Source organism: Vanacampus margaritifer, chromosome 12 (assembly GCF_051991255.1).
Source record: "Vanacampus margaritifer isolate UIUO_Vmar chromosome 12, RoL_Vmar_1.0, whole genome shotgun sequence".
In the NCBI taxonomy this organism is placed as follows: Eukaryota; Metazoa; Chordata; class Actinopteri; order Syngnathiformes; family Syngnathidae; genus Vanacampus; species Vanacampus margaritifer.
The window spans coordinates 15,674,729-15,700,372 of record NC_135443.1 but is presented as its reverse complement, the minus strand read 5'-3'; the positions used below and the strand labels follow the sequence as shown (position 1 = coordinate 15,700,372).

Below are 25,644 nucleotides of genomic sequence, written 5' to 3'. Positions count from 1 at the left end.
CAAGTAATCTACACATCTTTAAAAAATGGCACAAGTCTGTGAAAAGAATATCTGCCGATTGAAACCTTGGGAAATGTAGTCAATCAGAGACAACCGGATATGACGACAATCATGCGTCTGGTGGCAGGGTGTCGTCTGCCCTTGTGCTCGACTCTAGTTGGATGAATCAGTCGACGTTGAACGGTCTTTGGGAAATGACTGAGCTTTTGTAGTATAACGCTAACTTTAGCTAGGTTGCTAGCTGGTAGCCATAATTAAGGATTCCGTTTGCTGAAGAGAAGTGTTCGAGTGCCAACGCTTATACTGAAAAATATTTTTGTTTTCCCTGATTAGCCTAAACATTTAGGATCGTATCTTGCTAACGTTTACTGTAGAGAGAGGCTATCTTAACTTAGGATAAATGGTTACCGAACGTGTCATCAACTTGTGACTCTCTATTTAGTCACAGAGTGGGCCAACAACGGGGCAAGGCAGCACAGAAATTGTTCTATTAATTGTTACTTTATACTACAACAACGAAGCCGAACGAAGTAAAATCGCACATTTAAACTTGCCGTTTTGTATTTGGTAATATGAACGAGGCACCGTCGGATGGATTAGGATTCGTTCCTCAAAAAGACATCGTCTATAACAAACTCCTGCCTTATGCAGATAGACTCGATGAAGAATCCAATGATATTTTGAGTAAAATTAAGGGGAACTTGGCCCGGGCTGTTCAGTTCAGAGAAATATGGCCTGGTGTGCTGTTTTGGACGAGGAAACTTTCCACGTAAGTATATAAAAAAGATATATGTCAACGGCCTCCAATTGTGCATTCCCTTTCTTTATTTGTGAGTCTGTATTCAAGTTAGCTAGAAGTTAGCTTAGAAACAGCTGCTAACCTGGTTTTCTTCTCATACGTCAACAAATGCAGTTACGAAAGTTATGCTAATACGTTGAGGTTCTTAGCCAAGGCTTGTGATTGTGTAAAACAAACATATCACATGAATGAAAATGTGTTCGTTTGGCTTGTGTGTTTGCAGTACCTGTATAATTTATGCGATTTTCTAATAAATGTTTTAGTGGATCGTATAAGAATTGAATTAATAATAATTAATGTGCCAAAAGTATCAAGCTACAGAAACCACAGCACATTTAATCAAAACGAACTAATCTTTAACGTTAAGTTATGTAAATGTACATTTTCCCCTGAAAATGTCATTAACCAAGACGATTTGTGATTGTGTGTGTGTTTGTAATGGATGGTCTCCACTTTTTTTTCACTTTGTGTTATTTACTTAGTGATGAATCACATGGTGGCATCTGTCAACATGACATTGGATTACTTAGAGTGCTGTTTCAATTTGTACTTTGTTGCTGGGCTGATTAATCCGTTTCTGTCCCCATGTTGGCACATTGCAGTGTCCCAGAGTGAGGCACTACCGGCTCAGAGAGATGGAAAGTTCACTATGGGGTTTGACCCAGATTTTGCTCACTGCTATTATGGCATACAAGTGGTGACACAACCCTTTCAAAACAGTCAATTTCACAGCTCCGCCGGCTCATGGGACTAAAAGACAGATGAATGAAACATGGCTGTTCGTGAAATGTCATGATTTAATATAAGCCTCTTGACAATGGAAGTGGCAAGAACAATACCTTAATGTTTTTCTCTTTGATAGGTATTTACGTCTATATGGCCGGAAGTTCAGCAAAGAAGACCATGTGCTATTCATCAAGTTGCTGTACGAGCTAGTTAACATCCCTCATCTAGAGATCAGCATGATGCAAGGCCTGGCTCGCCTCCTCATCAACCTGCTCAAGTATGAGCTGCACGGTCTGAAACAGCAAACCTGTTTACACATTAGCTTGACTCTTTGTCTTGTCCTTCTAAGGAAAAGAGAGCTTCTGTCAAGGGAGGACCTGGAATTGCCTTGGAGGCCTCTGTATGAACTGCATGACAGGATACTTTTCTCCAAGACGGAGCACCTGGGCCTCAATTGGTTTCCCAAGTAGGCTTTTGTTATTGCTTATGCTGTGATGTAAACTAAAACACACACACTCCCGACTGATTTCACCTTCTTCTTTTACACACATAAGGCTATCCCTCACCTGCCATCTTCATCTAGTGCTTGAATGATACAGTATAACCTCTAAACTTGAACACTCTTTGACCTCTGATTTCATTTTTGGTATATCCAAACAATTTTCATATGAGAAATAATGGCACTTGAATTAAGAGGGTCAAGCTGTCACCATCAGTAAATCCTTATTAATCGTGCAGCCAATTTTTTATGTCTTCTTTTTTTTTTAACATTCCCATTTGTCATACAGATACATATAAAGATGTTAGCTCTTTTGTTAGAATAAGAGTAACTTAAACATGAAAAGAATAAAAGTAGTGCATTGTCTTTGAGTCTCAAGAAACCTGCTTTCCAACAAGCAGAGGAACTTTGCAGCATTTTCCTTGTATAATTATTGTATATATCAATATTATAGCCATAGTCTATGACCGACAGCAGTCCTACAAGTATAGCTGTCATCACATTTTGTGTCTTTGCCATTCCGAGAAAATACTGCATACTCATAAAAGTTAACACATTGTGAAGCTAAGCCTGTATCACTAGATTCACTGATGATGGTTTGACCTCCCATATTTTTTTGTGACTTGGGCAGGATAATTTGAGTAAATACATTGATTGTATGACCTTTGTCTGTGGTGTTCATATTTGGAGGTGCCACTGTACTGTATGTCCTTTTTCTGTGTACGTCTGCCTACATTCCCCAGAAAACCTCTTGCTGTGTAGCCTACTCTAAATGACGCCATACAACTGCACAACTGTTGTTTTTAACCCGGCTGTATTCTTACCTGGCCTGATTTGTAAAAGTTTGCTTGTGCAAAAATGAGCACAAACTTGATCGCTCACTCAGATGTAGAAGCCCTACAATTTACATGTACGTGGGTTGAAAAAAGCACACACACAAAACATGGCTTTCATACAGTTGATGGCTTCCCCAAAAGTATTGGACTTGCACATTTATTTTTTGTAACTCAATGTTTTCTCTTCCGCTTCCACTTCCAACTCTATCACTTCATTTTGTGCATGCAGAGGTCTCCCAAATGTTCCATGGTGATAAGACCAAGGACCCCAGTGCAAATTAATCAATGACTTTATTGAGCCATCCTTGACATGTGAACTGATATGTAGAATAAATTAAACTAAACCACCTTTGAAATTCTGTGGTCTACTACACCACTTTTAAACCTTTTAAGAACAGTTTGCGCAATCCGTGAGCATGCAATTTAGAGCTAGTTATTTGGAATCTTAGTAATTCAGGCCCATGAAGTCATACATCATTAATTGTACTTGACAAATGGACTTACTGTACTCAAGAATATTTTAACTCCTTTCAAAATGACATGCACGTTTCATGCAACTTTTGAGAGGCATGAAATGTTGCTCATCCATTGTGTTCTTAAAGCAAGCAGTGCGAGGTGCTCTTGTATGGTGCTATGAGAACATTGTACGTTTCTGATGCTTTGCAAGCATATCTGTGATGTTACCGCCATTATAAACAAGCTGCTTTGGCTGACAGCCAGCTCACCTTTTTCCAAACAACATAAATGCGCTTTAAAGTATCTGTCATATGTTCATATTCTGCGTGATTGACACTTTGCCTGGTGCTGAATGTGTTCTTTATGCCTTTGTCCCCCTTTCACATTCAGTTCTCCATGGCCCCGTTCATCCTCTAAACTCATTATGATAAAAATGTTTCAGAGGTGGTAAGGACATCGTTCCTCTTTGTGTTTTCCTTATGATTTTATCTTTTGACACTGACACTTTTCTTTTTCCACATTGCATGTGAAAACATGGAGAGCTCAGGCAGCTTGGGATCAAAAGATAAATCAATGTTAACATTTCACTCATACGTATTAGAGACTGTCGCACTGCAGCTAACATGTTTTCCCCGTTAACCAATCAGAGATTATTCTCGAAATGCCTCTACCCATATACTGTAGGAATTTGGGGTGTTAAAAAAAAAATAAATCGATTCGGCAATATATCGCAATCTTACAGTGCACAATTCTCAAAATCAATTTTATATGCGGCCGAATCGATTTTTAAAGAATTTTTTTTGTGGACATATTCAACAAAACGTCTTACTTAGGGTTAGGGTTCACACTTGTTCACACAAGCATGGAAGAATGCTCTATTAATGGAACATTAAGCCTTAATATTTTATTTCAGGGCTGTTCAAACATGAAACAGACTGCAACCTGTTTGTTAAATACAGTAGCTCAGTTATAAGCCTGAATTTTCAGATGAATACATTTTCATACAAATCTTACAGTGTACATGTACAAGTTTACTGATGAGTATTTTCTAAATTTGAGTATAAAAAAGAAGAAGAAAATCGCAATAATAAATTTAGAGATTTTTATCGGGATTAATCGGCATCGAAGCGCGACCTATGAATCATGATACGAATCGATTTGCCAGATACTACGCAATTCACACCCCTAGTAGGAATTATAATGAAACTTTAGATTGATGACATATGGACTGCATTCTTGAAAAAAAAAAACAAGAACCATACAATTCTTCCACTAGTGTTAGAGCAACAGGAACTGTTGTCACGTTTCTTCCCGTTCTGGAATGTGTCTTGGATAACGTGAGGGTTCATTCCTAACCTATTTGGGAATCTTGATCACCCTCCTTGAGTGTCTGGGTCCGTTAAATGGGCCCCTTATTACTGGCTCTTGATTGACAGCTTTGCGACGCATGTGTCTTATTTATTTTGTGATCTGAGAGCGTTATACATTGGCATTTTGGGTTGACAAGTTTCACCTATGATTTGACATGGGAAGACTACTACAGTCCAAGTGTGTGAGCTCTAAAAAGCATCGAGCGACTGACCGACGTGGACATATGTTGTGCAGTTGCTGATTGGGTTTGGCGGGCCATTTCCAACAAGGCATGGCTTCAGCGTGCATGTGAGCACAGTTAGGTGGGATTGTGGGCGAGGCGCTCCAAAGCTGTGGTTATATCGGTCCTGAGATTTCAACACTCTTATGTGACTCAGGTGCAGAGTATTCTGTTTGAACTTTTCATGCCAACATTCCATGCCAGGAATTAGGGATGCACGATAATGCTATTTTTAACCGATACCGATAAACCAGTAATTTAGAAAGTGCCATTGTTGATAACCGGTAAGCCGATAATTGTTTGCAAAATTAACTTGAATACAAATATACTTTGGAATCTTGCTATCCGTCTAACATGTACAAATACATTGAAACATTGTGTAAAACACCATGAAGCTAAATTTTAAGTATATCTTTGTTTCAAAGACAACCAAAAACTCATTTTGAATTTACTAAAACAAAACAGTCACGTTTTAAAAATGCAACAAAAAACTGCGAGAGTAACATTTTGGGGAGTGTTGTGGAATTTTCAGTAGTTCGGCGAGATTAATAAAACAGTCTGGAAAACAATGTCTCTTGCGTTTCTTTATTATTGAAGCTTCAAATATACACAAGTCTTATAGAGCAGTCTACAAGAAATTGATATGTGAGAGAGTGTGCAGTAAATTATCATGGGAATTTTTTTATGCAGCCTGGTTTGGTTTTGGGAGGAGAAAGGGAGGTTCAGCTAGACAGGAAAGCAAGCAAGTTCCGAGCAGGCTTATCAGTCAAGGTCACTTCGAGATTGCTTCATGTACAAGAAGTGAAAAGCCCATTGTTAAAGAAAGTAGAGGTGTCCACAAACAATACAGTATAAACTTGTTATTTTCCATAAAAGGACAATAAAGAAAGCCCACACTGGTGACTGCAATGTTGTTATGATGCATCTGCCGTGAACACAAGGTCGCGCGAATTACGACGTCACAAATATAAATATACGACACTAGCATAGGAGAGGGAAGGGGTTGAGAAGTTGGGCACAACTTGAGCCACCAGAACCATGACAGGTGGACCAACGTGGCATGTCTATTATTATCGACTGATTTCTTTATTATCTGGTTTATCTGTATGACGTCAAATTGGTCAATAATTGTAGATAATTATCGGCCACCGATATTATCGTGCATCCCTACCAGGAATGTGTAACGTTATCAATACAGCTACAGTACCACATCTTTCTTTGTGTGTGCGCGTGTTTTTAGATTATTATTACATTAGTATTCTCACACTGTTAATAAACCCTCAAACCTGTACAAGGTGTATGCATGGTGTCCGATTCAAACTGAATTGCTGTAAAGAAATTATTTTTACGTAAGATTCTGCATTCTGGGCATAACCATACCATTTTCGGTGTTTTTGTTATTATAGCTCTGTGGAAGGTGTGCTGAAGACACTTGTGAAGAGCTGCAGACCGTAAGTACACCTTCATATTCTGATCCATGCAACCATTCATTCTGATCCAGTCATAACTGTAAATACATCCAAACGGGCAATGCAGTTGTAAAATTCAAAGATTGCTAAATCTGAACATTCATTAATTGTATTTTTATGAATGTTCCTTTTCTATCTTGATAAGAGGCCTATAAACCATTTTAGGAACTTGCACTATAGAACCCTTTCCCCAAAATCAATAAAGAAAAGTAATAATACACATAAAATTCAAGGATTTAAAAGTAGCATAATAAATGACTGCTATAAAGGATCGGATCACAAAGAAACTGATGGAACGATTGTGCTAGTTTTGCCAACAGCAGAGGACGCACTTCTTTTGATGCCCTGGCACATTGCGGGTTTTGCATTTGGAGAAGACGAGCGAGCTGTATGATCCAGGTGGCCATAAATAAGATGGTCCTTGACTTTGACCACCACAGTTATACTTACCGTACTCTATGTTCATGTATCTTAGGCAAGCACTAGGCTGTCCCTCACTTCGCACTTAGTCAGATAATCCTATTATCTCATCTAATTCTGTCTTGTGTGAGAGTTTCCTGTCACTGGGACGAGAGTGTGTAATTTGTGGTCAGCTGGTGCAGCAGCAGGAGGCAGGGCCAAGTGGCCTTTGTCTGCAAGTAGCAGCGGCTGCAGTTCCCCAAAGGAGGCTAGTGACCTGACATAGCCTGCTGAGTTTACACACGCATAATGAACCATAGAAATCCCCCGGTGGGATTATGAGTCCATTAGAACCACTGGATTGATGCTAACAGCCAGAATGTGCCAGGTGTGTGACTTATCATCTCCCCCCTGCTGAACATACATTTGAGTGCTGCTAGCACTGGGTGCCTGTTTATTACGACCGTTTGGCAGTACAGCATCCCCATTTTTAGAAACGTGTAGTTTGTAGAAAAACAGACTTGTCATGTACAAATATGTAGCTGTATAAAAGTGGTAAATGTTACAGGTGGTGTGTGAGAATGTGATGTTAGACTTCAATATGAGGCATGTCCATCTTTGGTGGCTCTTTTGAAGCTGCTTTGTTGATTTTGATAGTGAATGATGTCAATAAGAATGGCTTTAATGTGACTCTATCCTTTCATACAGATATTTTCCAGACTCCGCAACCCAGGAGATGCTGGATGAGTGGAGACCGCTATTTTGTCCGTTTGACGTCACTATGCAGAGAGCAATCTGCTACTTTGAACTCTTTTTACCCACAACCTTACCACCGGAGCTGCATCATAAGGGCTTCAAGTAAGAGAGCCTTGAGACACATAACTTAGCTTTCTCTAGTGGCTTTGTAAACTTGCTCAGTTTCGTGTCTTTTTTTTGCACATAAAAACCAAAATACGTTACAACAAACCACTTTTATTCAGTGCAGATAACACTGTTATCGGGAGAGCATTTGATACAGAGTAGCTATTAAACAAAAACTGCTCTAAGTATAGAAGAAGTAAAAAAAAATAACTTTGTCATGGCAATAACAAAACATCCTACAATCAGACATACTAACTGCATATATCCTAAACTGCACCTGTTCAGTAACTTAAGTCTTTCCTTCACAATGCTATAACAGACCTCTTTTTAAATGTGTTGCAATGGAATACCACGTGAATTTATGTACCAAATTGATTTTCTGGCAGGTTGTGGTTTGAAGAGCTGATCAACTTGTGGGAATCTGTGCAGAATCTTCCAAGCTGGGAATTGGTGAGCACAGTAGATATTTGTTTTCCTGACCTGAAACGTCGTCTCGGTTTTAGTCTTGCTTATGTGTGTATGCGTTCTCTTTGTAGAATCTGGTGAATCTCTTTGCTCGCTTGGCCAACGACAACATTGGCTACATTGACTGGGATCCTTATATTCCAAAGGTACGTTTTAATTAATTACATCACAGCATATTACATGGATGGTTTTTTTAGTCGTTTATTCATGTGCTCTCTCCCGCGTGCTTGTGACTCGAGGTGCGTGTTTCACAGCCAATGCTGTTTGTCAGAAACAAGCTATCATGTTTTTTTGTTGATCCGGTTGGTCACACAGTTCAGGCCAAAAGTTTGGACACACACACCTTCTTATTCAATACATGCTTTATTTTCATGACTATGTACATTATAGATTCTCACTAAAGGCATCAAAACTATGACGACAACTAACAAACACATTTGGAGTTGTGTACTTAACAAAAAATTGTGAAAATAATCAAATAAATACATAAATAAATAGCCACCCTTTTCTGATGACTTTTTTGTACATTCTTGGCATTCTCTAAATTAGCTTCAAAAGGTAGTCACCTGAAAGAGTTTTCCAATAGTCTTTAAGGAGTTCCCAGAGGTAAGAATGTCAATAGTATGCAAAAAAGTAACCAGAGTAAAGGATGGCTATTTTGAAAAATCTATAATATGAAACATGTTTTCAGTTATTTCACCTTTTTTGTTTTGTTCAATGCATAACTCGACATCAGTTCATACATAGTTTTGATGCCCTCAGTGAGAATCTCCAAAGTAAATGCATTGAATAAGAAAGTGTGTCCAAATTAATGGCTTGTACTGTATAAATGAAGTAACATGTTGTGTTATGTTCCAACTGTGTTGATTCTTTTTTTGAGGAACACGAACATGTATTATCATTAAGCAAACTTTCTTCCAAATTTGCTTTTACTAAATCACAAGCACAATCAAAATGTGTATTTTATATGCTGTTAATAAGTGAAGTTTATTGTTGCCACATTTCAGATTTTCACAAGAGTCTTGAGGAGTTTCAATCTTCCCGTGGGTACCAGCCAGATGATGTTCCCGCGATACTTGACCATTGCCTATGACATTAGCCATGTGGTGCTTTGGATAGCATCACTTCTGGTTTGTCCTATGTCCAGACATTGTCACAACCTCAGTCAAATGATCCAAAAGAAACGTCTGTGTGACCACTTATGTCAATTTCAGGGTGGACCAAGTAAACAAACTCAAGCACAGCTCACTGGCCTTTTCAACAGCATTACATCTTTCTTCCACCCATCAAACCACGGTCGCTGGTTGGTGAGTTCCTCCTCCTCTATATCTGGCACATCATCTGGCAAATCGATGGCATTCCTGTAAATGGTAGTTTTGTTTCAGTGACACAGTGCATTCACTGTGTGTATAATCAACTTCCAGTCTTGATATTTTCGGCCGTGATTCTTTCCAACTCGTCAGCAATATGAACAGCGTCAGAGGGGCTAACACATTTGTCATTGCTTCTTGAATCCAATTGGCTGTCTAGGTTTGCAGGTCTAGTGCAGAAATAACAAGAGAACACGTGAGTGAGATTGCTGCAATAGTATTAAATATCCCCATGAGCAAGAGCACATGCCATTCTGTTTGAGGAGGGCCCCTCTTCCAGATTTGACACGATGACACAGGCAGCGACGTGCAACTTTTATTTTTAGAGAAGGGATAAGTCGTGCGGCACAGTGGGCCAGTGTGGCAGCATGTTGCAACAAGGTTCTTAGGTTCAAACTCTGCCCTTGGTGTGCAGTTTGTTTTCCTGTTTTTCTCGCGCTTGCGCCCACAGTCCATAAATATGTATGTTAGGTAAATTGGAGCTAATAAGTTGCCTTTAACTGTGTCAATGCTAGTTCATCTCTGTGTCACATCTGTGAAGATACAAGATCATACAATAAAACCACAACTGATACCACTCGTATTTTTGCTATATAAAATTTTGCCCCAAAAAACAATGACCGAGAATTTTAAAGAAAGTCCCAATACAACATTTTTTTTTCTTAAAATTGCATGAAATTAGTGACCATTTCCTATTCTTCTCATTTATAATTCCTGATCGTAAAACGTCCATAATGCCACCATGAGTACTGATGCCTTGAAATAAGGCCTGGTATCAGCCCCATACTGATAACCTGGTATCTTTACTCTAAATAAGTTGTGTATTTTAAAATCATATTATGTACACTATCTGGCCCTTATGTAATTTAATTCAGAGTGGCTGATAAAGCCTTTAAAAAATGCAACTCCAAATTAGATTTGCGTTTCAATTTCGTCCATCTCGACCGCCAGGTGGCGGTGCTGAAGCAGCACGGAAATCTCCAAACGCACGCGTCAATCGAACACTGTCTATTTCACCTTCTCGCTTTGCTTACCGCTGTTCTTATTGTCCATCACTGGTGCCCTGTGATTTTGTCGGTCGGGGCTGCGGGTGTCCTCCGCCCCCCTTGGCTGCGACGGCTCTGTGTATTTTCTTGTTTTTTATTGTTGTTGATTTTAGTTAAAAAGTATTGCATAATCGTTAGCTCCTTCCTTTGAAAGTCTTTTAAATGCCTGATGCACATTATAAATGTCATTGCTATTTTTATATTAGGAGTTTTTTCTTTATAGAATGTGAACAAGTTTTCCCTTTTTCTATCACTGCAGTATTTAATATACAGTTGTATCAAAAATAACACCAAATTTCTTCTGATTTGAGCCCATATCACCCACTCATGCAGTAATCATGTAGTGAATGAGAAGTGATCTAAGTGGCCTTAAAAAAGTATTGCATCTAAGTTGCTTAAACCTGCAGATAACTTGTAACATGTCTCTCTGTCCTGTCCTATTCAGATGAAGCTCATGAAGTTGCTGCAGCGTCTGCCTGCCACTGTTGTTCGCCGGCTGCATCGAGAGCGCTACAGAAAGCCGTCTTGGTTGACGCCGATCCCAGACACTCACAAGCTCACAGAGGACGATATCACCCACTTTGTGGAGAGCATGATGCAGCCAGTTCTGCTGGCCATGTTCAGCAAAACAGGCAGCCTTGATGCCGCTCAGGCTTTGCAAAACCTCGCTCTGATGAGGCCCGAGTTGGTCATTCCTCCGGTTCTAGAGAGGTCAGTTTAGTCATTTTTATTTTATAACCCAACTGATGTGTTGTTAGTCTTGGGAGCTTGCTGCTAGTTTTCCGCTTTGATCGAGAAGCAAGCACGCTCATTGGAATAAGCACAAAGGGCTAATTGTTTTTTGTTTGTTTTTTTGTAGAACATACCCTGCACTGGAAACTCTAACAGAGCCCCACCAGCTGACAGCCACCCTAAGCTGCATGATCGGTGTAGCGCGGAGTTTAGTGTCTGGTGGGAAGTATCTTCCTGAGGGTCCGACTCACATGTTGCCCCTACTCATGAGGTCCCTGCCTGGAGTTGATCCAAATGACTTCAGCAAGTGCATGGTGGGATTCTTTATCCAGCACTTGTAAACCATTTTTGATATTATTGTTAGTGCTGTCAGGTGATCTAATTAATTACAGGATTTTTAATTAATTAATCTATTTTAATCTCATATCTGCTAAAGGTCCCCGTGCATGACTAATCAATTTAATACACCAAGAAGAGAAGATTTGAAATCCACATTTTTATTGTTGAAGTGTACTTCATAAATGATATTCAAAAGCAAAAGTTTAAGCACATCAACAAACCAATTAGGCCAGGCATTATTTTAAAAAGATCTAAATTCAATTTTGTTCAATAATTTGACAATAACAAGTGGACGCTATGTGCTGCTTTGAACACCCCCTTTTTCTTTTATTAGTTTTTATTTAGTTCCTTAAACCCCAATATTAGATTTTGTTAAATTACCGGTATAATTCTTTCATAAAAATATACAAGTTTCCTCCTGCAAACATTATTAAGCATATCATTTATACATGTATTTAGTTGCAAGTTGTAACATGTCGTCTTGTTTATGTTTAACAAATTCCAAACATCATGCTGTTTCTACTAAGTACTGTCTCAAATGCTATCTTGGGGAGTAGTAATATGGCGGCCTCGTGGCTTCAAAAGTCTTGGCCTATCGGCTATCCAGTAATGTATACAGATCTATGGAAGCTGGCTCACATTGACTGCATAACGGATGCGGAACCTAACGGCATCTGTACAGACGCCGGGAAGGAAAAGAAAGAAAATAATTTTAGTCTGTGTGCCAATTCCCACCAGCTGCGTTGTAGTGCATATGCGGAGCTGCGGAATAAATTACACGAGCCAGACAGGAAGTCAGGCTTCAGCATCAAGGTAGAACCGGTATATTTCAAAACAAAACCTTTTGCAAACTCGTTTTAAGCGGACTACATTTAAAAGACAAAAAACAAGCTCAAAATAAATTAAACATGACATAATACCAATATTTAAACACAAAACGTACTTACCCATGGTAGAAGTCCCAGAGATAATGTCCAAAAAGCATCGATGTGAATGACAGGCTATTGTTTACAAGTAGCGTCATGAACTCAACTCTTTAGCGTGAACCCCCGTGATCTTGTGGTCTCGCGTGTGCAGATTTCCGGACACGTACTGCTCACGCACGCACTGTGTGAATTTCAGTCTAATTCGTCATATAGTCAGTGTTAACTTGGCGTCAAAGTTTGCTTCCTGTACCGCATTTGTTGTCTCTCTGCTTGTAGTGGCGCCCACTGCAGCCTACGGATTGCTCAATGGGCTAAATTTAAAATACTTGCGCATTGGCTTGCCACTCATGATCAATTTCGTTATTTTTTTTAATGCACTAATAAAAATGTTATAAACTGACAGCCTTGATTATTATGAATGAATAAATATCCAAATATTTCTCTCCACACAGATCACTTTCCAGTTTATTGCTACATTTGTGACTCTTGTGCCTTTGGTGGACTGTTCGTCTGCGCTACACGAAAGAACAGACTTAACAGAGGTGAATTGCTGTTCACTCAGTGTTCTCCATTTGAGTACCGGTAACATAAAATAAGCAACACATATTGATTTGTTTTAAACTTTGCCAAACTTTTAAGGTGGAAAGAGAAATGTGCTCGGCCTCTGCGGAATTTGAAGACTTTGTGCTTCAATTTATGGACAGGTATGCTAAAGAATGGTGATGATCATGTCATATTTGATTTGTACTATTGGTGAACGCGAATCATGCCTATGAAATTGCTGCATTCTTCAACTGGCGGGCACCTAACAATCAATTCTTATTAACATGTTAATGTAATATAAATTAAATATATTTGTACAACAATGTGCATTTTTTCTGATCACATTATCACTATGTGTCAATAAATTTAAAACAACAGGAAAATCTATTTGGTTGCTTATTAGTTTTAAGTTACATGACTACAAATAGACTGAAGCACATACACATTTACATGTATTTTGCTTCTCTTAGCAATCTTCTTTATTCCACCATTATAATTGGGCATTTGCTTGCTTGATAATGTCTGCAGGTGCTTTGCCTTGATCGACAGCAGCACTTTGGAACAAACACGTGAGGAAACAGAAACTGAGAAAATGACCCATCTGGAGAGTTTGGTGGAGCTTGGCTTGTCTTCTACCTTCAGTACTATACTCACTCAGTGCTCCTTGGACATCTTCAAGGTACATACACACTGAGGAACATTTTGATGTAAAAAACAACACAATTCCACATTTGAATATGATCATGTTTGTTATTGTAACAGGTGGCTCTGGAAAAGGTGTTTAACTTTGCAACCACCAACATTTTTGAGACGCGTGTAGCTGGAAGGATGGTGGCGGACATGTGCCGGGCTGCTGCCAAGGTAACTCACAAATCCTTAAAAATACAATTCCTAGTATAGTTTTTCCACAAATAGTGCCCTCCTTTTTAATAGTGCCGCAGTCCCCGTCATCCACTTCAACAAATATGCGCCATAAACATCTAAATTAGATCATTCACATATAATCTTGCTCCCTCTATTATGACTGATACCCCTCAAATAATGCTTTATCCTTAATAGACGCCTTATGCTCTCTACAGATGAATAAATAAACGCTATTGGCCGATTTATATTTATATTTTATTTATTTAGGTTATGCAGTGGTTATATTATTGCAGCTTATTGCTCAGTTTGCACATTCTTGTTCTTTCAGTGTCACCCTGCAGAGTCTCTTAAAATGTTTGTGCCTCACTGCTGCAGTCAAATACACCAAATCGCTGCTAGTAAGTGCACTGCTGGCCAAAAAAGCCGTTTCTCACAAAGTTTCGTACTTGACTAATTTAGATCTTTATTAGTTCCATGGTATATACTTTGATTTTATTAAAACAGATGAGGAAGTGTTAAATGAAGAGGAACTTGACAAGGAGTTTTTATGGAATCTTCAGCTGCTGTCTGAGGTGAGCTAAGCTTTTATGGTCTCAGAGCTACTCATTTTTTATTTATTTTTTACTTCCTCCTTTCACCGTCATTGGGTCTTCGCAACGTTTTCCACGATAGGTTACTCGAGTGGATGGTCACAAGCTCCTGGCATATTCCTCTGACTTGGTCCAGATTTTGCAGTTGACCCTTCACCTCAAGTGCAAGCAAGGCTACATCCTATCGTGCAACTTGCTGCATCACATCCTCCGCTCCACTGCCCTCATCTATCCCACGGAGTACTGTAGTGTGCCAAGCGGCTTCCGCCAACCAATCACAGACTACCTACCCATCAAGGTGATGACTCTTTACTTAAACCATTGTATAGCTATATACAGCATGTAACGTATACTGTATTATGTCAATGGAGAAATTAGTACAGCCCATTTGTCTTTAAACGCATAAGCTAAATGACTTTCTGTAGTTTGACCTACATGTAGTAGGATTAATTGGCTTCTCTTCAATGTATAGAAGGCTCTACTGTGATTCCTGTTGGACTGGTCTTCACACATGGTTGTATTACTGTCCCCTGCACTTTATACATGAAATCTCGCAAGTGATTTTGACTCTTGCTAGAAGTACTGCGGCTCTGGATGAGTATTTTATGGATGAGTCAGTCTTGAGTAAATCCAGCCGATGGTTTCTTTGAAATGTACTGCCCCACCCCCACACCCTTGCGAAAAGATAGGATACGCGTGAAACATTGACTAGTGACACATTTTATTCTCACAGTTTGTATTTTTTTTTCATGTTGTTCACTTTGCCATTTATTATAAATTTTTATCACAGGTGGTAAAAATGTAGCTTGAACTTTAGCTTTTGCCCCGTGCAGGATTGGGGTCGTCCAGGTGACTTGTGGAATTTGAACATTCGATGGCATGTGCCCAGTGCTGATGAAACCACCTTTACCTTTCATTTACTTGACCTGATCCTTAAGCCAGAATTGAAGATGCTTCAAAGTTTTGCAGAGGGAGAACAAGAAATGAGCAGGTATAATGCAAAACAATATTGGAATGTTCAATACATTGTGTTGTGACGTCAATCTGGGCCACCCACCTAGTTTTCCTTCAAATTACAGTAGTGACGTTATACTTTCTTTAATTACAGTAGTGATGTTATACTTTCTTTCTGTATTTTTTTCCCCCTCTCCAGGGATGATGTCCTACAGAGTCTCACCATTATTCAGCACTGCCTCTTGGGGGCCGGTGGTCTTATGCCTCCCCTAAAAGGAGAGCCTGTACCTGAACTGTGAGCAATTTTGCTATTTTTGTTGAAAAATACTTTACATTGGTTTCAATTATGAAGTAATCCCATTTGGTTGTATTATGTTTTCGAAAAATCATAAATAGACATGATTAACAAAAATTCAAACTTGTTTTAATTATTGTAGTTTTTGTTTCATTTTCAGCGCTCATATTACACAGTCGTGATACAGAAATGCTATATAAGTTTGTGTGTTTTTTGAAACAGGGTCCAATATAGTATGGTGAATCTCGATGAGACCACCCTCTATACTGGAACGAAGTATGGTATGTTCAACACTTTGATTTCAGATTAAATATATTCAGTACATATTTAAGGAGAAATTATGTTAAAGTGACTATTCTCTTAAAATGTAATGTAATCTTGGTTTGCAGATGAATCCAAAGAGAACTACAGAGATTCCATTTGTCTTGTGATGAGACAGTTGCTTCGTAAGTCTTGTGGCTACACCTCGACCAAGTCACCTTTTCTCACTCTTCGTACTTGATAAATCATTTCATCTCTTTTTGCAGATTATATACTGGAACACTCTGAGGATGACACAAAATCTCTCTTTTCCATCATCAAGGTAAAGACCAAAAGTCATGTTTTTTTAAAATATTGTTTAAAGTGTACTTTTAGGTGAATGATTATCATAGTTGCTTTGAATAAAGTTGCTTTGTTGTATATTGAATCCTTCTGCATCACCTGACTCTAAAAATACAAGTGATCGTTTGGAAGCATTCCGAATTAATTTGTGACATTTCTAAGTGTAACATCTCATCCAACACAGATCGTTGTCTTGAATGTCTTTCAGATTATCAGCGAATTGCTGCACTTTAAAGGTTCCCACAAACATGAGTTTGACTCTCGCCGGAAGAGCTTCAACCTTGTGAAAAAATCCATGGAAAACAGGGTGAGACTCTACATTGTGCTGCCATATGTAGTATTTAAATCCATGGGAATAAGCTTCCTTGAGGTTCACTTTAAACCATTAAAAAAAACTTCTTTTTTGCAGCTTCATGGCAGAAAGCAGCATATCAGAGCTCTGCTCATAGACAGAGTCATGCTCCAGCACGAAGTAAGTTGATCATGGGCAAAAATTCCAAGTCATGTCATCGTGTTACAACATTTTTTTTAACCTTTGACACTTTGTGGATTATTAGCTGCGAAAGCTGACGGTGGAAGGGTGTCAGTACAGGAGCATTCACCAGGAGATGATGAGGGATCTGCTGCGGCTGTCCACAAGCACCTACAGCCAAGTGAGGACACTGCAAAATCCACTGTCTGCATCCTATGAGTTGTTTTTGTTATTGTTTTATTTTCATTTGTGCAAAATGAGTTGGCTTCACTATACTCTTATACTGTATAAAATATTTTGTTTTCATTACAGGTACGGAGCAAAGCTCAAAATGTACTGTTCACTGCACTCGGCACATACAGTTTCTGCTGTAGAGATATGATCCCCCACGTCCTTGAGTTTCTCAACCCAGACAACAGCAGTGTCACGCAGCAGCAGTTCAAAGTATGACATTCCACGTCTATTATGTTTCTCAATCATGTCTTATTTATGATTTGTATCGGAGTAGGCGTTAAATGTCAGGACGTGATTGTCTCTGCCTTTCCAGGGTGCCTTGTATTGTCTCCTCGGCAATCACAGTGGAGTGTCCTTGGTCAATTTGCATGACTGGGAGTGCATTGCCCTGATGTGGCCTGCTATTGTTCGATCCGGCCTCAGTTCAGCCATGTCTTTGGAGAAGCCCTCCATAGTGCGGCTCTTTGACGACCTTGCGGACAAAATCCACCGACAGTATGAGACTATTGGCATCGACTTCTCGGTAAGAAGTACTACATTAAATGTTATTAATTAATAAAATTGAATAATGTTTGATGTGCTTTGCAAGATCATAACCGCTCAAACCAAATTTACCGTTTGGTCCTATAGATCCCTGAAGAGACCTGTGGCGTGGCCAAACAACTTATGGTGACTGGAAATCCACTCCCGAAAGAACCTGTTCCTTCAGAAGAAGAAACATCAGAAGGTGTTACGAGGCAGGAACTGAAGAATTTAGAGTATAGCGAGTAAGTTATTTCGAATAATATATCTGTCATCGTCTCTCTATCATCCCTTGTGTATTATTTATTGGATGTCTTTATTAAGCTTGATGTATACTAATTTGAACTGTTTTAGGAAGTACCAGCAGCTTCTTGGTGATCTACTGAACTGCCTTGGCAACAGAAACTTGTAGGTTGCTTTGTTGTTTACCACATTACATGTCAATGTGTTTGTTTGTCTAGAAACTTCAATTTTAATGTTGCAGGCCTTGGAAATTTGAACATATCGCCATTGGCTTCTTGTCGTTGCTCCTGAGAGATGACCACCAACTCCCGCCAGCAGCTGTTTTGTTCTTCGTCAAAACCCTCAACCACGACTCCCTCTACGTCCGCAAGGTGAGTGGGCCTTGTCCACGTAACACAACCGTGCAAAAATTATGGCTGGACATTAATGGATGAAGGCTAGAGCAATGAAGTGTTTTATTTTGTCCAATAGGTGGCAATCTCAGCTGTTGCAGGGATCATGAAACAAATCAAAAGGTCCCATAAAAAAGTGCCAGTCAGCCCATCTGAGCTTTGTAAGCGGCATAAAAGTTTTGCTCATTCTTCTTGTAAAATATTTTATCAAACACATTTGAAAAACGTTTTCTGTTTTGTTGGAAAAAGGTGCACTTGAAGAGACGGGTGGTGGTGGTATAGTGGCCGGTGACCGTCCAGACAACAAGTGGCTGCAATATAACAGCAGCAGCCTGCCAAGGACTCAGCAGGACTGGGATCTCTGTGTTTTTGTGGAAAAAACTCATTGGGGTTATTACAGTTGGCCAAGGTTCATCTTTGAAACTTTTCCATCATATCGTTTTCTTGGTTGTGACTCTACTGCTGCTGTATTTAGTTAGCCGTTATGCTTTTTGGTCACATTGTTTTCTAGGAAACTGATGATGTACGCTCCTGAGAAAGAGCAGCCCAAACAGAACCTAACAAGAGAGGAAATGACAGAGGTTTGTGTAGATCAATGTGCACACAATATTGATCACTGTACAACTGTGTCAATTGTTTTCTTTCTTTTGTTGCAGCGGGAGCAGATCATCTACGATCATTTCTCAGACCCAGTATTTATCAATCAGTTCATTGAATATCTCTCTCTCGAGGATCGAAAAGGCAAAGACAAGTTTAGCACGCGCAGATTCTGTTTGTTTAAGGTGAGCACATTTCTTAAGAGTTCGTTCAGTTTTAAAGGGGAAGTCAACCTCAACATTTACTTTACAATGTTGTTTCGTCTCGGGGCGGCCATTTTGTCACTTGCTGTCAACTAAAAATGGCATCACAGTAGCTCAGGTAGCAACCAATCAGCTTCAGAAAACAGGGGACTCGTGATTGGTTGTTACCTGAGCCCTGAGAAGCTATGATGTCATTTTAAGTCGACAGTAAGTGGATATAAACATTTTGATTTTTCTGCTTAACTCATGTTTCACCAAGACAATTTTAATAAAAATGCCGTGTTTAGACTAGTGCTGCATAGATTAGAACGTATTATTGTGATAATTTTTTGGGGGGATGACTTCCCCTTGAAAGAAATGACTGGGGGAGAAATAAACACTTTTTCTTTTTTGTTTCCAGGGTTTGTTCCGTAATTTCAGCGACACCTTCCTGCCTCTGCTGCAGCCTCACATGGAGCGCTTGGTAGCAGACACCCATGAGAGTAAGCAGCGCTGTGTTGCAGAGATCATATCTGGCCTAATCAGAGGATGCAAACACTGGAGTTACTCTAAGGTGCCGTTTCACTCAGGACTCACACTTTTTCTTCTCTTGATCTTCTATTGTACAACATTGTTTGCATTTACCTTTATTTTGAATGATACATTTGCAGGTTGAGAGCCTTTGGCAAGTGTTGTGTCCACTCCTTCGTACAGCTTTGTCCAACATCACCGTAGAAACGTATGCAGACTGGGGCACCTGCATCGCAACAGCCTGCGTAAGAATTCATCTCATCTTGCCTTTTTTTCTTTATGTGGAGTTCATGACCTTTTTCTTTCCCATCTACAGGAGAGTAGAGACCCTCGCAAACTGCACTGGCTGTTTGAGATGCTCATGGAGTCTCCGGTCAACGGGGAGGGAGGTTCATTTGTTGATGCTTGGTCAGTGGAAAGCTTGCCTACTTTAGTCATAATGTTGATACCACAGACAAAATGCTGATTTTACAAAAAACACATTATATCCCCCAGCCGCCTCTACGTGCTGCAGGGAGGCCTCGCCCAGCAGGAGTGGCGTGTGCCAGAACTCCTCCATAGATTGCTGCAGTACCTAGAACCCAAATTGACTCAGGTTTACAAGAATGTACGGGAGCGGATTGGAAGGTGAAGATGAATTATCTTAAAATGGTTTCTTAATCTTATTCTTTCCAAGTTGACAAATTGAAACCTAATTTGGTTTCCATGTTTCAAATTGATGATTAACCTGAAATAACATGTTTTGAGAGTAAGGATCAATATTTACCATGTGATCTCATCTGCCTTAAAGATTACAAAATAAAACTTGGATTTGACCTAGAAAATTGTGTATTTTCTCCTCCCTTCCCTCCAGCGTGCTAACCTACATCTTCATGATAGATGTCAACCTGCCTTACACTCAGCCAACCACCTCACCTCGCATCTCGGACTTCACCGATAGAATTTTGTTACAGCTAAAGCCACTGACCGAGGGTGACGAGGAGATCCAGAACCACGTGGTTGAGGAGAATGAAGTGGGGGAGCAGGATGAGAGGACACAAGCGATCAAACTTCTCAAAACAGGTGAGTTAGTGTTGAGTGAACCAAAAAAAAAAAGTTTTATTTAATTACCCATTAACATGTTTTCAGTGTTAAAGTGGCTGATTGCAAGTGCCGGCCGCTCCTACTCAACCGCTGTCCCGGAGCATCTGCGCTTGCTTCCCCTACTCTTCAAGGTAGCTCCTTCACATACGTATACAATATACTCACTTAAATGGACTCAAGCCGAGCAGTTGTGACATCTCCGTGTATGCTTCCAGATTGCTCCAGTAGAGAATGATGACAGTTATGATGAGCTGAAGAGGGATGCAAAGATCTGCCTGTCTCTCATGTCCCAGGGGCTCCTCTACACAGAGCAGATTCCCATGGTGCTCAATGCCCTGCAGGAGGTAAGCCTTTGAGCAACAGTCGTTGAATTAACCAGATTATTTATTTATTTATTTTTATTAATGACCACTATTAAATAGATGATTAATAGTAGTATATTCACTTTACTGGATCGTAGCTGTCGGGTGGAAACCCTGTCTGTCCAACTGTAAATGTAATATTTTCCCCAAAATTGATTGGTCTGTCCCCTAATTTTCTATTATTTACATAAGTATATAAATTAAATGTCCTCAAATTTGTACAAAATTGTGCTGCAAGGCTATAAGATAATGTTGGTGCGTATTTAGTTTGCTGTATGTTTTATTAAGTGATTTACCCCACCCCCAAACCCTGTCTCATCCAATTTTTATGACTCCTTTTATCTAAAGCCGCAATTTCCAACCAAATTATTGTGCCATGAGTGGTCATCAAGTATATTGTGGGAAAATATCCAATTTCACACAATTAGTCAAAAAATTTTTAGGACTAATAATGTATCTTTGTTCATCTGCGTTTGCCACCAATGAAGTGATTGATGACCTTAACAATTCAATTCTCTTCCACTAGATGGCAGAAGTACAATCTAACCTATGTGTCCCCTGTTGCCATTTTATACAACAGAATAAGTCACTTTTTGTTTGGGGTGAAATTTTTCTAATAAACGTTGGAAAACACTGATCTAAAGAATTAAGTGTTTTTTGTTTTTTTAAATCCTAAACCTCTGTCTTAAGTACACACCAGAAATGGAAGAAAACAAAACCATTGAAAGCTCATAAAGACATTTATATTTCTTGTTTATCGATCGTCATCTTTGTTTATTTTACTGGTGACAACACACTGTCTTGCTTCTGATGTCTCACTATTGTGGTGGTGGAAACATTTGATTCGTTTTTCCCACCACCCAATAATAAAAGCTTAGTAAGCCAAACTGTACCTTTATTTTTATTTTTTTAATCAAAAATGTGTGTCTTTGAAGAGAGGTCTTTAAGTAGACATTTGACCTGGCAGTTAATTAAGGAAGAACAGCATATAAACATATATTAGGCTCTCTGTCATATTTTATTAAGCTAAATTCATCAGGTCCCCTTTGCGTGAATTTTTCAAATTCCCTAACAGCTAAATCATGCACTTTGTTCCGCTGGCGCTACACAATCCCAGCCCATTATTGACATGCGATGACGCTGGCGTGTGTTGGCAGATTGCAGGCAGCAGCTCCTGGCACGCTCGCTACACGGTGTTGACATACCTCCAGATTATGGCGTTTTACAACCTGTTCACCTTCATGAGTGACCAGAAAGCTGTGAATGACGTGCGGGCGCTGGTTATAAGACTGCTGGAGGACGAGCAGCTGGAGGTAAAAAAAAAAGCATTCATCCACACACTAGTTGTCATGTAAAACCAAAACATGGCTTCATGGGAGTCTCAACGTTGCAATAAATACGTGCTTGTTTGTGCTGGTGGCCTCTTGTCATCTTTTAGCTCTATGGTAGTGATTCAGCATTCACCTCCTGGCTCCCCACTCGCATACGCCCCACACCCCTCCCTCTGGTTTTCTAACTGTTGCTATGGAAACCACAGGCTGCAGTAATCTGTTGCTATGGAGATAACTTTCAGATTGAAAGAGGAAGAGAGGGATGGCATAGAGACATCAAATAGTGGGGGATAGCTGGAAGTAGTCATTTTTGTTATATTGTACAACTACTAAAGTCCGTCCAAATCATCCTTCGTGATCTTATTTGTATTTATTTATTTATTTTATTTTTTAAAAGGTTGAGCATGTAAACACAGTGACCACTCACTAATGTTTTAAATATCTTTTTCAGTTTGAATAAAGTATCCATCCATCTTGTTTCAGATTTCATTAGATTGTGCAAGTGTATCCAATGTTGTGCCCCATCTACTTCCTCTGCAGGTACGAGAAATGGCTGCCACCACACTCAGTGGCTTCCTCCAGTGCAATTTCCTGTGCATGGACGCCCCCATGCAGGCTCACTTTGAGGCACTGTGCAAGACCCGCCTGCCTAAAAAGAGAAAGAGGGGCATCAGCTCAGTAGTGGACACTATACCTTCTGGAGGTGTGTTTAAAAAAAAAAAAAAAATCCACCCATTTTTCGCCACCTCAGGAGGCAACCATTTTGTCACTTGTTTGCAAAAATGACATCAGTTTTTCAAGGCTCAGGTATCAACCAATCAGGGCTCAGCTTCGGAAAACGGGTGAGCCATGATTGGTCGTTACCCTGAGCAACTATGATGTCACTTTTAGTGGACAGACAGTGGCAAAATGGCTGCCCGATGAATAAAAAAGGGTGAATTTTGTTGTTTCATTCATATCCCACAAACACAATATTAATCAAGAAAGCGTGTTTAGGCTAGTGGGACAGCGTAGAACATGGGGGCTCTGCTGTATTTAGAATGTGTGACAATGTCTTTGTTTGGTTTTTTTGGGGGGGGTAGTCTGGAATGGTTAAATGGCAATTCAGTTCATTTAAATAGGGAATATTGATTTAAAATCTGAGTAAATTGAGTTCCTAGCTTGGTGTATGGAGCTCACGTTGTTATTGTGTCGTCACAGACCTGGTGCGGCGCCATGCTGGCGTCCTCGGGCTGAGTGCTTGCATTCTCTCCAGCCCATACGATGTGCCCACCTGGATGCCCCAGCTATTAATGGACCTCAGTGCCCACCTTAATGACACCCAACCTATTGAAGTACGTCTTACCAGAATCTTGTCAGCTTTCCCTTCCTTGTAAGTAAATGATGCGACCTGGATGTGTTTTCCTGCAGATGACTGTGAAGAAAACCCTGTCCAACTTTCGGCGGACGCATCACGATAACTGGCAGCAGCATAAGCAGCAGTTCACAGATGACCAGTTGTTGGTGCTTACTGACCTGCTGGTGTCCCCGTGCTACTATGCTTAAAACCTGGTAAAACATTCATACTAATATTTGTACTGAGATTTTCACAAGATTAGTGACTGAGTGAAAGAGTACCCATCACCCCCGTTTTGCTTGGATTCTCCCAGAACTTCATCCAGGCCTGCATTGAGGAAGTTGCTGCAGTATTAAGACACCGGGAAGTGGCACACAAAATGATTTGAAATGTTGTGTATCATCTATGTAGCTCATTTATATTTCTTCTATACTTAATATTTAAGGATCAATCATGGCAGGGATGGATGACCTGCAGTGTGTAACATTTCTGTACAGTTTTTTTTTTTTCCTGGTTGTTTGATCGCCGCATGTGTGCACGCTTGAAAACGTGGAGTGTCGGACACATTTCTCAGGATTACATCCCAAGAATCATTTGAGCCAACACAATGTCCCCAGTGTAGGACATGCTTTTCATCATTGTCTTTCTAAAGTAAAGCATTTGTTTTGACGCACAGAAATTGGTTAACGGAACTCTTTGGATTACACTAACACAAAGTTTGTGTGGCTAATTAATCAAGATATGATTATATGCATTATGTACACGTGCGTGTGTTTGTATATATATCATGGTTTTAGCAAATATGCACAGACATTATTTATTTATAATTTCTTGAAGTGCTGCATTTATATTTTCCTAGCGAGTGATTCTGCAGGTTTAGTAGTAGGTGGGTGTGATTTTTATTTTTGGAAAGCACTAGAGCCTATTTTCATTTATTCCTGCAAAGAAAAGGGAGAGGGTGCACTCCCCCATGTGGTGCTGTCATGTTTTGTGAAGACCTGAACACTTTTCCAGGTTCTCCAGTGCAAAATACAACGATCCATCATTTCAATTAATCTTTGACCCCCCCACCTCCTAGGACTTACTGAGTTATTTTTGCTCGTCTTATATATTTCCTTGATGACTTGAAATGAGTCCAAGCATTGAAGCATTTAGTACCTCACCCTTGTATAGTGTAGTGCCAAACTTGCAGTGACTTTTTTTTGTAGATGTACTGTTTGCCTATTGTATGATATTATGTATGAAATAAATTGTTTATAAAACAATTTCTGCCTCCATGTGTCATGAATATGAACTATAAAACATGGCTGTATACCGGGCTTGTAGAGAAAATGGACAAAGGCATAATAATAATAAATGAAGATTATGCTGTGTTTTGCATTCACTAATGTGAAAGCAAATGATTTATGCATGATTCCAGAACTACATTTTGTTAAACGAAGCCTAATTGAAGTCAAGTTGAGTATGAATTAGTTCAATCATGTACAATATAGATTACGGTCAATTATATTTGGTCACTAAAGACCTTTATCAGAGCACAGAATGGGTTAAAAGGTAAAGTACAATCAATATTCAAGGTTACGCTAGATCACATGTGTCAAGCCCATTTAATTTCAGGGGTCAAGTTCATCCAAATTTGATCTCAAGTTTGCATTAGCATATGTCCCTGACCTAATAAAATATCAATAATGACAGATCAAATTTTTTTGTTGTTTGAGATTTTATGTGTGCAAATATTCCCATTTATTATTGTATTGCGGAGTAATCTGAAATTAGTATAAATGAAATTTATTTATTTACGTTTAATTGCATCAAATCCTGAGTAACAACCGAATTTCAGAATGTCATTTATGTGGTTTGCAAGTGCGCTCTCCAGCAGCCTAAATTAGCAGCAACAGTTAATTTTAGTGTAAAACTGTGGTTTGTGTTCTGTCCTCACCTAACGGATTGGACCTCGCGATGGGTCAGTTCTGGCCCGCAGGCAATATGTTTTACA

The 25,644-nt window shown here is 39.5% G+C and overlaps 1 protein-coding gene across 2 annotated transcripts; it reads left to right on the top strand.

Annotated features, from left to right (window-relative positions):
* Positions 1-169: 169 nt before the first annotated feature.
* psme4a (proteasome activator subunit 4a) lies at positions 170-24,913 on the top strand. Of its 2 annotated transcripts, XM_077581627.1 has the most exons (46): positions 170-769; positions 1,662-1,802; positions 1,875-1,991; positions 6,314-6,358; positions 7,484-7,633; positions 8,023-8,086; positions 8,173-8,247; positions 9,109-9,231; positions 9,316-9,408; positions 10,963-11,228; positions 11,377-11,563; positions 12,967-13,056; positions 13,154-13,218; positions 13,586-13,736; positions 13,820-13,918; positions 14,250-14,319; positions 14,426-14,493; positions 14,594-14,809; positions 15,345-15,502; positions 15,665-15,760; positions 15,983-16,041; positions 16,150-16,206; positions 16,288-16,343; positions 16,572-16,670; positions 16,773-16,835; positions 16,921-17,016; positions 17,148-17,279; positions 17,383-17,592; positions 17,700-17,836; positions 17,946-17,999; positions 18,076-18,205; positions 18,306-18,387; positions 18,476-18,635; positions 18,738-18,807; positions 18,883-19,008; positions 19,427-19,579; positions 19,677-19,781; positions 19,853-19,944; positions 20,032-20,163; positions 20,390-20,598; positions 20,665-20,750; positions 20,835-20,963; positions 22,139-22,294; positions 22,853-23,015; positions 23,513-23,646; positions 23,723-24,913. In XM_077581627.1, the coding sequence occupies exons 1-46, from the start codon at positions 573-575 to the stop codon at positions 23,855-23,857; spliced, it is 5,496 nt and encodes a 1,831-aa protein (XP_077437753.1). In that variant the 5' UTR covers positions 170-572; the 3' UTR covers positions 23,858-24,913. The 2 variants fall into 2 exon arrangements, with proteins under 2 accessions (XP_077437753.1, XP_077437752.1); XM_077581626.1 differs by having other exon boundaries at positions 9,109-9,408.
* The last annotated feature ends 731 nt before the right edge of the window (positions 24,914-25,644 follow it).